Below are 12,030 nucleotides of genomic sequence, written 5' to 3'. Positions count from 1 at the left end.
CTTTCAAACAAACAATACTGAAGTGGAGCAGCTAGAATGGCAGGCATGGATCAGGGTGTGTCGCTTGTCGTGACAATTTTGGAGTCAGTTTCGTTTTGCCCGTAGGGCCCTGCTACTTCCCAGAACATTCCTAGGACGTCACCACTCTGCCAACCTTCATCTTCTTCCTCCTCATCTTCCTCCTCCCCTCACACTCCCTCTGTCATTGTATCTCTGGTCTCTAACAGCAACCTCAGTCTCTAATTCGTCCCCTACCCAGAAACCACCACACCAGACACGCTGAGTCATACACTCACACTGTGGTGTGGACAGACATCAAGACACAAGAAGCCTTAGATTTGCTTCACTGATCTTGTTCTATCTCCTTTTTTTTTATTAGGTAGGAGACAATGTCAGAAGCTGGAAACAGAAATGTTACGTGTATTGTTGAGGCCAGGAATTAATTATTTACATGTTACTCTCAGCCTTTCTACTCCAGAGAAAGACATTTATGATGGTGTGAATGTCAATGAAAGTGGTGGTTAGTAAAAGGGTATGTTTCAGATCTTAAAGCCTGAGATGGAAGAAAACAAAATACTAAAACAGTATACACTCCATAGTCTGTTTTAACAGGGAAGTGGCATACCTCCCACAGACACAGATTTACTTAACATATTAATCATGTCAACTTGTTTGTTGATGCATTAGGAAAATCTCAGGTTTTTTGTAAATCCAAAACATCCTCTACCTTTGCTTGTATTGCATGTCACAAGTTGGGGACATGCAAAATCCTCCCCACACACATGATAAAGGGGCTGGTGACGATGGTGTCGCAGTACAGGGTTGATTATCATTTGCATCCGACACGATGTCCCGGCTCCAAAGCCTCTGCACTTAAATAAACACCTGGAGATCATTTGTGTTCATTTGGATCGCCTGTTCAATGGCCTCCACAACAGCAGCAGCTCTGCCCCAGCATTATGCTGCCTTATTATAATCGACTCTTATCAACAGCGTATACTCATCTCATGGCAGCCATTCAAACCACCCAAACCAGTCAGTAAATCAAACAGACGTTCTCTACCTCTGAAAGGAGTCATAAAATCCATAATACAACCCAGCTGAGTCTCTTTAGGGATGGGATGAGGGAGAGGATTATAGTGAACAATCTCACGGCACTGCGCAATGTGTCTTTACGTGGAGCTGGACCAGCCTGCAGGGGTTTCTCTTCACTTTTTCCTTCCCTCCACTTATTTGCCTGAGACACCATTCCCTGGGCGCTGGCCGTCACAGTTTGCATCAAGCTTAAGTAAACATTTCACAGGTGAGCGCCTGGATTTGCATCTCCACATTGCCAGCCACATGTAGACACACACACACACACACACACAGACACAACCCTGTGCACATTTACACTTACATGGCCGTCTCAAACTTGCCCTCGTGTTAACAACCAAAATCAGTTTCTTCCCTAAGCAAATGAGGCAAACCTCCTGTCATATCTGGGTTACACGCTTGACTGTGGAGTAGTGGACTTCTTGAGCTAAGCAAAAAGGTGGAGAGGGACAGCAGCCTTGGTGCTGCAGAGTTAAGTGTGTGGTGCTATGCTTCAGAGCTGAAAGAGAAAAGTAAAGGAGAGAGCTTTGGAACACTATGTTCTCTATAAAAACCCTCATTCCCAGCTACCCGCTTCGTAGACTGGGAACATCACAGACGGCAGACTGTGCCAGCTCGCCCTCTGGGGTCCATCCCCTCTCCTGTCCCTGCAATTTAGTCAACACGTTTCAGATGAGCCTAATGGAGATCATGTGTGGTTTTGGGCCGCAGAGGTTACAGGCAGCTACTACTAGGCTCAGCTAGGAAGACCCTCTCTGCCAAAGATACACCGCTGTTACCACAGCCATAACAGTGAAGCCTGTACTTACAGTGGGTGGGGGAGGGTGGGGATGCCGAAAGGTATGCAATACGGTTAAGGGGGAGAAAAAGCAGCCTGCAAAACTTTGCTTCTCAATTACAGAACAGTTTGTTTAGCCCTCTCCTCCAGAGGGAGCTACTGTACTGCAGAGGGTTTCAGGTGGCTTCCTCTGGCTCACAGCCAAGAGGCTGGTGCTGCACAAGCCCATTAAGGTGTTGTGATAAGTGTCCAGTCCTGTTTCCGTTGACAGAACACAGGAGTCGATCCCCACCGCAGTTTAGCCAACACGTTTCCACCAACTCCAATTAAATGGAGATCCTGAGCAGGGTGGGCCGCAGCAGCCAGAGTCATCAAGTCCCCACGCCATACATCCCCTGCCCGGTTTCACCCTGAAGCCTAAATTTAGCACGGACAGAGAGAGATGAAGAGACAGAGCCACAGAGAGAAAAAGAGAGAGTGAGACAGAAAGAGGAGGGGTGGTAGACTGAGAGCAGCTTTTTGGGAGTCCGGTAGGAATTAGTGGGCCGACTCCACTTCACCCGAATCAACAGCAGCTGAAGGCTTGGATTTTCCTTGCGTGAAATCAGATATGGAGCCTGGTAGACTCTGGAAAAAGAAACAGCCCCCCCACCATCAAACTCCCTCATCCCAAAAAGAAGAGGAAATTCAACTGCAGAAGTGTGTTGTTGAAAAAAGAGAGAGTCTTGCAGGGGCCATGGAAATTGCAAAGGAACAGATTTTTTTGTAGCTGAAAATGGACCCAGTTCACCAGACATAGGGAAAAGACATTTCAACAAGACTGTGGCACGCAAGTTTGGCATTCTCCCCCCTCAGGGCTGTGGCGTGCAAGCGCTTGCTATTTCACAAATACAAGCTTTCTTTTCTCTGCCATCCAAATCCACATTTTACACTTGGAGTCATGTGGGCCCGTTGGACCCGTGAAAGCCACATGCAGACAAACAAATAACCATGGATCGAGGTGTGCGTGCGTGTAGGTGTTTGAGTGTGTAAGAGTTTGTTTACAAGTGGCAGGTGTGGATGGAGCATTCTGTATGTTGACATCAGGTATGAGGAACTCTGCCCTGTCATTGTGGCGCACAAGCAGGTGAAGGGCGTATACAGGTTGCAGAGTATTTCGGCCTGGCTGGTGGCCACCTGACCTTCTTCCAAATTATCTGAGTGCCATGAGCACAAAGACTCGACATGCTTAACTTGAAAGCCAAGACATCTACCTGAATATAACGATGGAATGTTTGTAGAGGCAAAGCAGCAGTGATGCTAATGTTTATTTTCTATGACTGTTGCTTTTTAGTGGCATTTATATCAGCCACAAAAATATCAATAGAGAAGGTAAATACTGTAGAAGTTTACTGTAGCCATTTTCAGACATAACCTGCAGGTAGAATCCAAAGGCTACTGAGTTTGCCCTGAGTTTGCCTTTCTCCCATGCACAACACAGTGGGAGGTTCTCTGCACAGACATGTTCACAACAGCATCGAATCCTGAAGCAGCCGGTTGCAGCAGACAGAGACAGGAAGTGATGTATTAACTCTGCTGTGTGGACCACATGATCATGTTTACAGCACCCTCCGTCTGTGGACAGAGTTGAACATGTCTTCCCCTATGCCCTCAGATAAACTACAGCAGCAGTTTGCAACTGGATTAAACCAAAACTGCTGCAAGATCATTTTGATTATTAAACCATTTTTATTTCACCATATCGGAGTCAGAGACACATCACAAGTCTACACTCCATCATCGCAACAACATTTATAGAGTCACTTCCTGTTTGTCTTCAAAGTAAAAGCATAACATTCATATTGCTGCTGCAATACGTTATATCCAGCTGATTTTTTTTCAAAGTTGTTAACCTTGTTCTGAAGATTATGGCGAACGCTTAACAAACCTCTGTAGCCGACATGCAATGTATATAAAAAAGAACACTTGCTAACTCAATCATTCAAACTACATATGTGAATAGTACCTAAGAATATTCTTTTTATGAAAAACTATTAGACTATAAAATCTTCATCGCAGATAAACAAGGTAGGATGAGCTGAACTTCACTCTGCACCATAGACTGTTTATAAAAAGTTCTGCACACAACGTCCAGAACAAAAGTGTCAGTATATTGTAGAACAGTTTGAGGAGGAATCACTAATGACAAGGAATAATTCTGAAGTAGCTCCAGAGCATTTATACAGGAGAGGCAGGTTTAGAAAAGGCATTGCAATAGTTGCAATACAAACTTTATATATAGTAGAAATATTAAAGATAACTGACACTATGCTATGATCCAAACTCAAATGCTACGGCAGCATGCAGTGTTCAGAAGTTCTAGATGACTGTAGGCCTGTGCACAGATTCATATCCGAAGCTCAGGATGTAAGATCAGCCAATAATACTCCTCAGTTAAGTGAGAGGGGCAATATGGTGTTTGACTTAAGGAACTGAGCTGGTGACAGTAGCGGCCCCAAATCTCAGAAAAGCATACTGCCAAGTCGAACCCTTGAGCAATATTTCTATTTCCCTTTTGTCAGCTGAATAAATTAGAAGGTGTGTGGTGAAACTGAAGTCCTAACAGCTGGGCTCAGCTGCGCTCCGTTACCTGTGAGATTACACATAGCAGTTAATTCTGACAGCTCCTGGACTGCGATACACATTAAGAGGATATTCACATAGAAACACACCACCTCTTCCTTTCCTACCCCTCGTTCCTTTCCTTTTTCTTTTCCGTCTCTCTGTCTGCCTCCGTGAAAGTCTGCCTCTGTCGCATGAGTATGATTTATGATGAGTTTCACAACAAGCCATCGGTGTTTATAGAGAGCACCCCTCTCCACTGACAATACGTCTTTTCATTGCTCCGAGAAAGACAGAACACAGTGCTTTGCTCTTTTTGTGGGAGTGGTAGGAGGTCTGTGGCGAGGGGGCCTTTTCATAACTTCAGTCTTGTGCATGGGGCTGTGGGATGATGTGCTGTCAGTGTTTGATGACTCTTATTAAGCAAAAAAATGTCTCAGTTCATTACGTTGAACAGACGTTTTCGTGGACAGGCACATTGTAAAGAAATCTGAGCTCAGACTTGGGGATATGGGAGAGTTTGCTGTGGGTTTTTTTTTTTAAGTAATAGAAAATGAGAAATCTCTGAATCCCTTATTTCGCAATCACAACATCAGTTTTCATTTGTTGACTTATTCCACCCTTTTGTTTCTTTCTTTCTGCCAACAGGGACGACAGATCTCTTCCAACAGAGGACCACCTTCCCATCTCTCTCGCCGCTGACTGACCCCCGCTTCTCAGACCCTCGGATGCATTACCCCGGGGCCTTCCCTTACTCCGCCAACACCTCCAGCACCGGCATCAGCGGCCTCAGCATGTCAGCCTCTTCTAGATACCACACCTACCTGCCGCCACCCTACTCGAACAACCAGACCCAGAACTTCCAGTCCAATTCCTACCTGTATTACGGCACAGGCTCTGGATCCTACCAGTTCTCCATGGTGGCACCGGGAAACACCGGGGGGGAGCGCTCCCCTACCCGCCTGCTGTCCTGCTCGGGGGCTGGCGGCACTGGAGGGACCAACAGCCTGATGAATCCCGGCTTGAACAACCAGAGCGAGGGCGTGGAGGCCGACGGCAGCCACAGCAACTCCCCCACGGCCATGTCCGCTTCAGGCCGTTTGGATGAGTCCGTCTGGAGGCCTTACTGACTGACAGACAGCTAGACAATCAAGATGGTGCGGGAGAAAGTGAGGAAGGGAAAGGAAAGAGGACGATTAACAAAAAAAAAAAGCTGAACACTGAAAGAAAAGAACGAAAAATCAAACAAAAATTACAGAAAAGCTGCATGTTTGTCTTTTATTTCTCCAGCACTCGCTTTAAAGACTTTGTGTTTTACAACTCTCCCAAGACTTCCATGTATTTTGTACATTTTGAGTGAACTCCTGCACCATGCTAAAACATGTATTCCTAAGAGACTATAAAAGCCTTTTTAACGGAGATGATGCTTAGCGGAGACTGTAAATAGACGTGAGGGTAAGAAAAAGCCATAGTAAAGTTTCAGGAACATTTTTCTGACGTAAACCAAAGACAAAAGAACAAGAGACAACGGAAGTCTAAAATCCATCAGTGCCACTGATGAACTGAAGAACCGTCAAGCAGACCGTTCAGAATGATCCAACTTACATGGTCACTGGACACGAGCAGTCGGACTGAACTTTTCCTCCAGGAGTGACTCCGACATTCTTCCACGGCACGGCTGCACTGCTGTAGAGATCTGTTCTTTTAAGGTTTGGTGTCTGCAACATTTAAATATTGCAAAAAACATTGTCAGTTGTGAAAACATCCTCAGAAGCGTACAGTGCGTCTATGCAGTACCTTACCGCCTAATTCATCATCCATACGAACATTAACAGCCATTGGTGCTACAGTATAATATTCGGTGGATGTGTCAACACAATTGCTGCATATTTGAGAGAAAAGCATTTGATGTGTCAGGACTCACATGATCAAGGACATAAATTCTCCTCTGCTGTGTCGTCAGCGCATCATGTTTCAACAGGAGAATGGCTGATATTTAGAGGAATGTAAAAGACAAAAACGCAGAGGAGTCTTTATTGGGTTTCTTTTTCTGCAGGAATATTTATAGTCCTGTTGTGTCTACTCTATTTTTTCTTTCAAATTTATTTTCCAATCCCCCTTTTCTCTGCAAAAAAAAGTCGGATGACACGGTTTACTTTTGATATTTATTTGAGCCAAATTGTGAGGAAATGTGCGCATAATACACAACAAATCCCTGAGCATTTCTCGCTACCTTTCCTTTTATACATATATATGAATATAAATGCATACAGTATATATACCGTTTTGTTGTTAAGTATAAATTTGGAATTTGTGTAATATATTGTTAAATTATGAAAAACAAAATCTTTAATGTAATTATTTTGTCTTCCAATGTAGCTTTGATGCACTAAAAACCTTTATTCCTTATGAATCACGCCCGAAAGATTCAGCTAGTCACATGGTGTATCCAGTGCCGCAATCTTTTAATCTATTTCCAAATTGCCTTCCTCTGCTAAATGAGTCCTTGCATTACTATTGCACTATGTTTGAATTCATTTAACTCATATGGTTTTGCATTAACAAAGAGGACACAGATCTCAACATCAAAGACAGAAAAATCCTGCACACACATGAAATTTAAAGTGTCCTTTCTATAAATCCAACATTAAAACAGGATTTCATGATTACACACACACACTCACACACACACACAATTCCTCTCCCACAGATGTGTGTGCACATTCCCCCCGTCCTGTCCTGAGGCCACTGCAGTTGCATGTGATCCCTCCATCCCTGGAGGAGGGTGAGGATGAAGGGATAGAAGGAGGCAGTGGGGTCAGAGTGATCTTCTTACCAACACCTAGCACATTAATTGAAAAAAAAAATCCCTTGTTGTGCACAGGTCCCTTTGTTCTGAATAATAAGTGCGTGCTTTGAAGCCTTTATGGCACTGATTCTGTCTTTGCTGGTCTAATTTACTGATCATCAGTGCCAGGGGCTCAGCGTTCTGCCAATAATTCATACACCTGCACAGATTATCTCAGTATCACTGAGGCGTTTACGACAGGTGTCAGGTATCGAACATTTACCCTCCACAAGAAGGAAGATGATTAGTGTGACTCTCTGGGATGGGTATTTGGTTGCGACACAAGTGAGATTAAATTTCAAAGTGAATACAAAGCTGGCATTTGCAGCTCAGGTAATAATAAAAAACTCTCTGCCTTATTCCTACTTTTAAAACAATCAGAAACAATGTCTCATTCCTATTTGCCTTCGATTTAGAGGAAAACAGCTCTCTCCTCTGAAGACCTTTTTTTTTTTTTTTACTATGGACAAAAATCATGCAGCTAGAGAAACCACATGTTGTATTTGTGTGGTTCCTTATTAAAAAAACCAAAGATCTTCACAACTGCCTGTGATCCAGTGTGCTGGATGTTAATGATGGGAAAGATGTGTGGCGAGTGACTTATGTCTTGATCGATCTCTAATATCATTCTTTATGCAAAACAACTGGATTGTATTTGATTGTATATTGGATTAAAGAGCACAATGTTACATTTTCTTTTACTTCTTTTTAGAAGAATCCCATTTTTATTTACCAAACTGTTCATCATCCTCCCTTTCTTCATTTCTCTTTTATGCTCAAAGCATGTACATCTGAAACTGATATGTTAATTTAAGAATCTCATCTACGTATGTAATAATATCGTTAATGCTTCCATACCGAGTGCTTGTACAATCTGCGGATAATGTAGTTTTTAATCATTTTAATTAAAAAACATGTGTCTCACCTTTGCCTTCAGACCTGCTGTTCATTTCATATAAAAGGTTGTTTTTATTTTAAAATACATTTTTAATTAAAACTAGAATTCCAGGTGTTGGGCCTTGGTAGAGGTACTCCCCTTAAAAAAAAACATTTAAAATTCACTAGATCCAGATTTTTACTTGGATCATTTTACACACTCATCAACAAAATATCAGTCCCATAAACATGTCAGATTTTTCTCATCAAGATCCATAAATTCTTTTCTGAAAATCTTTGGAAATGTGGAAAAACCCTATCTCACATTTTAAAGAGAGTGAACAAAACAACATCCTGGATCTGCTCCCTGATCCAGATTCGCAACAAAATGTAATGCCTTCCCTCACCCATACCACATACTTCTAAAAAGTTTTGTGATTGTGTCCTTTGAGTAGTTTTTGTGTAATCCTGCTAAATAACAAACCAGCACTCAGAGGAGCACATACCAACAGCCACAGTCAAACCATTCTACACATGATTGTACAATTCTTTCAACAGAAATCCTAATTAACTGATTTAACCCTAATCCTCACATAAATCACACTTGGTTGAAATAAAAATACTAAATCTGCCTCTTTATCTGCGTCAGCATCAAAATTGATTGGGTTAGTCCCGACCTCGCCCCCCCTCAAAGTTTGGTGAACATTGGTTTAGTGGTTATTAAGTAATAATGCAAACAATTAAACCAACTACAAATGCAATATCAATTAAAGAAGGTGAAATAAGACAACTAATATGGATCTGCTCCAAAATATAATGGGTTTGTGTCATGCTCAAACTATCCACAAAAATTCATGGAGTTCAGAATAGGTTCAGTAGTTTTTGCAAAATCCCGCTAACTGACAAACAATCAAAGATAAGAAGACATAACCTCAGTGGGGGTAATAGCTATTGGTTGTAGTAAAACATCATCTTTATTTTTTCAGCTTTAAACGTCCCACCTGCTCTTAGGAGAAAATCCCACCCACATTAGATTGAGGTTCAATATTTATGGTCACTTTCTAAATCCACATTTACTTTCCAATAAAAACAGCTCTTTACCATAAGAGCTCCCTCATTTGAAACTTGATGCTCAAAAGTCTGGTTTGTGAAGGTATTTTATGGGTGAACAGGGGGAGGTGGCGAGAGTGAAAACGTTAAAAATGGAACGCAGGGTATAATTCATCTTCAGAAACCCAGACACTGTCACATCAGATGACATACAAGCAGAGAGGGAAAAAAACAACGTAAATGTTCATGGGACCTTATTTCATGCCAGCAAATTCTCTCTTTAACGTCTCCTTTCATACAATAAATACCATACATGCCGCCGCCATATCACAACCCTGGCAGTTCATTGGTAGTTCATTCCCTATAACCCTCTTTAATAATTACACTCTGCTCTCTCATTAGTGAGACTGTCACTGGCAACACTACCTCAAGAGTTTTTTAAAAAATGCCTCAGCTGTCAACACGATGGTACCCAGAGCGTAAATAAAAGCACGGCTCAGGAATCCTGCACCGCCTTGGCAGCCTCTATGTTAGCGCATGTCGGCAAGTTGTCACTTGTTCAAAACAATACAGGAGAAGTTTGGAATGTCGACCCTCTTTCTTATTGGCTATGTTAGTTTATGCGGTGCTGATGGCATCTGTTTGGTCCATTTGATGTCGAGCCACAAGATTAAACACTCGAGATGCTACCTTGTGGGGTGGTCTGATTTTAGTTGTCTCATGTGGTTAACCTGAAATACAATACCCACAGTCCCTCACTCTTAAACTAATGCCACCTGTTGATGTACCACGAAAGGGATTTCACTTCTAAAGGCTTTGTTTTTTCTTCTTCAATTTCTCTCTCTTTTATTCTCCCTGTATCTCTGCTCTTTTCTGTTTCATCCTTTCTTCCCATTCATTTCCCTCCTTTCTTTCCATCTGTATGGTTTGTGTGTGTGTGTGTGTGTGTGTCAAGCCTTCTATGGGGGCAGTGCTGGCAGAACAACAAAGCCTTAGGACACACACACGCAGCCTTGATACACACTGTATTCAATTAACTCTGCACACTCAAAGCATTTCAATGCACGCACAAGAAACTCATACACACACAATCCCCTGCCGACAGATCTCACACCAGCCTCCACCCCAGAGAGCCCGAGCTCCACTTCACAGTGTGAGTGTCTGACAGATCTGCACCATCTTAAAACATTCCCGACTATTTCCTCCAGGTCTCATCCCAGTGTGTCTCTGCGCTCCGATCCCCCACCGCTCAGGAAGCACAAAGAGAAGATGATAAGCTTTCAATTAGACCCGGCTCAAGGGAATTTTCCAGCTGTCTTCACACACTCTGAGACCCAAATCTCTTGTCCACATGTGGGGAGCAGAGGAGCTCTCATCGGGCTCAGGCCTTGTCATGGACGTATAGACGAACGACTTTTTTCATCTTCTCTCTGTTCCCGCCGTGATGTTCGACTGAAAACTTGCATCTCTCCGGGTAAAGAGGTGAAGTGTTTGCCTGGATGAGGCCGCTTGTCTGGATGTAATTGTTGTCAAAGGCATGATGAATCGGTTTATAACGGGACAAAGAAAATTGCTTTTCAAGAGGATGAAATATAAAAGACAACTGGAGCCGTGGTTGTGTCACAGGAAAGAAAAAAAAACTAAAACAATGAGAATCACGAAAGAAAACAAATATTTCTTCTGATGACCATCACAATGTGTTTTGATTTTTCTTGTAACAAAAATCAAGCCATGTCCCTGACACATCTTTATCTTTAATTAATGAGAGAAAGAGAGAGAGCGAGCTTTATAGATTCAAATTAAAGACAGACACAGAAGGAGATGCAGGGGGACTGAGAGAACAACTGAAGCAGGGAAGGGAGAGAGAGAGTGTTTTGGAAAAAGAGCATAGAATCGTTAAAGCCCTCTCATTTCTCATGAGCCCAGTATCCCGTGTCACTTCTGTGGTACCTGCATACGAAACCCATTAGGGCCTCTTCTGCAGCCACTGACCTCTCTTCCCCCCGAACCCGTGAGAAGTAGCGGGCTAGAACCGGCTTGGTTTGGGTGCCTGGTGCATGACCAGAAGTCTATTTTCTAACCAGACTGGTGGTGGGAACAGAGGCTGCCGTCCAAAATCAGGGTTCCCACAGATTGACCGAGAAACACAGGGGCCAGGGGCTACGAAACCACCAGAGCTGTGATGCAACTGTTCTCACACTTGATGACTCGCGCTGCTCCGCTGAAAGCGAGCGGGATGTGGAGGGAGAGATGGAAGAAAGGAGGAGACAGAGAGAAAGTGGGCTCTCCCAGTTCAGAGGAATCCCAATGAAGGTAGTTTCTCATCCATGCTGGGTCTACAGAGACCGCTCTGCGTGACGATACAGCTCACAGTTCCCACAGTGGAGCACCTCTCCATGGAGCTCGGTCTCGGGTCCCGCTCAGACCCAGAGGATCACAGAGCGCTCACAAGAGGCACTCTCAGAAAGCATATCACAATCAGTTTGATCTGAGAGCTGCCACCACAAGGTCATCGTCACGTCACATGACTGAAACAATCTGTGCTACCACTTGATGATCAGATGTCAGACGGCCATTTCTTGTCAGCAGCACGGCAAAGAAGCCGCTCAGAGCTGTCCCATGTCAGTCACATTCACTGATAATATAATTTAAACTGAAATACATGTCGCCAGAAGTTACTTGCTTAAAAGTGACAGTATCTGCATCTTCATACAAGGAAATGTAACTGTATATTTTAAGATTGTTTAAAGAGATCATTTAACTCTGTGAGAACAACTTCTCA

The 12,030-nt window shown here is 43.2% G+C and overlaps 1 protein-coding gene across 5 annotated transcripts in view; it reads left to right on the top strand.

Moving 5' to 3' along the window:
- The window catches only part of runx3 (RUNX family transcription factor 3), a 50,325-nt gene extending 42,079 nt beyond the window's left edge, over positions 1-8,246 (top strand). For all 5 annotated transcript variants that reach the window (XM_069536184.1, XM_069536183.1, XM_069536180.1 and 2 more), the window contains one exon: positions 5,123-8,246. In XM_069536184.1, coding sequence (XP_069392285.1) covers positions 5,123-5,604 — 482 coding nt within the window. In that variant the 3' untranslated portion in view covers positions 5,605-8,246. The remainder of the gene's footprint in view (positions 1-5,122) is intronic.
- Positions 8,247-12,030: the final 3,784 nt, after the last annotated feature.

Source organism: Paralichthys olivaceus, chromosome 12 (genome assembly GCF_024713975.1).
Source record: "Paralichthys olivaceus isolate ysfri-2021 chromosome 12, ASM2471397v2, whole genome shotgun sequence".
NCBI lineage: Eukaryota > Metazoa > Chordata > Actinopteri > Pleuronectiformes > Paralichthyidae > Paralichthys > Paralichthys olivaceus.
This window is presented reverse-complemented; position numbering and strand designations above follow the sequence as displayed.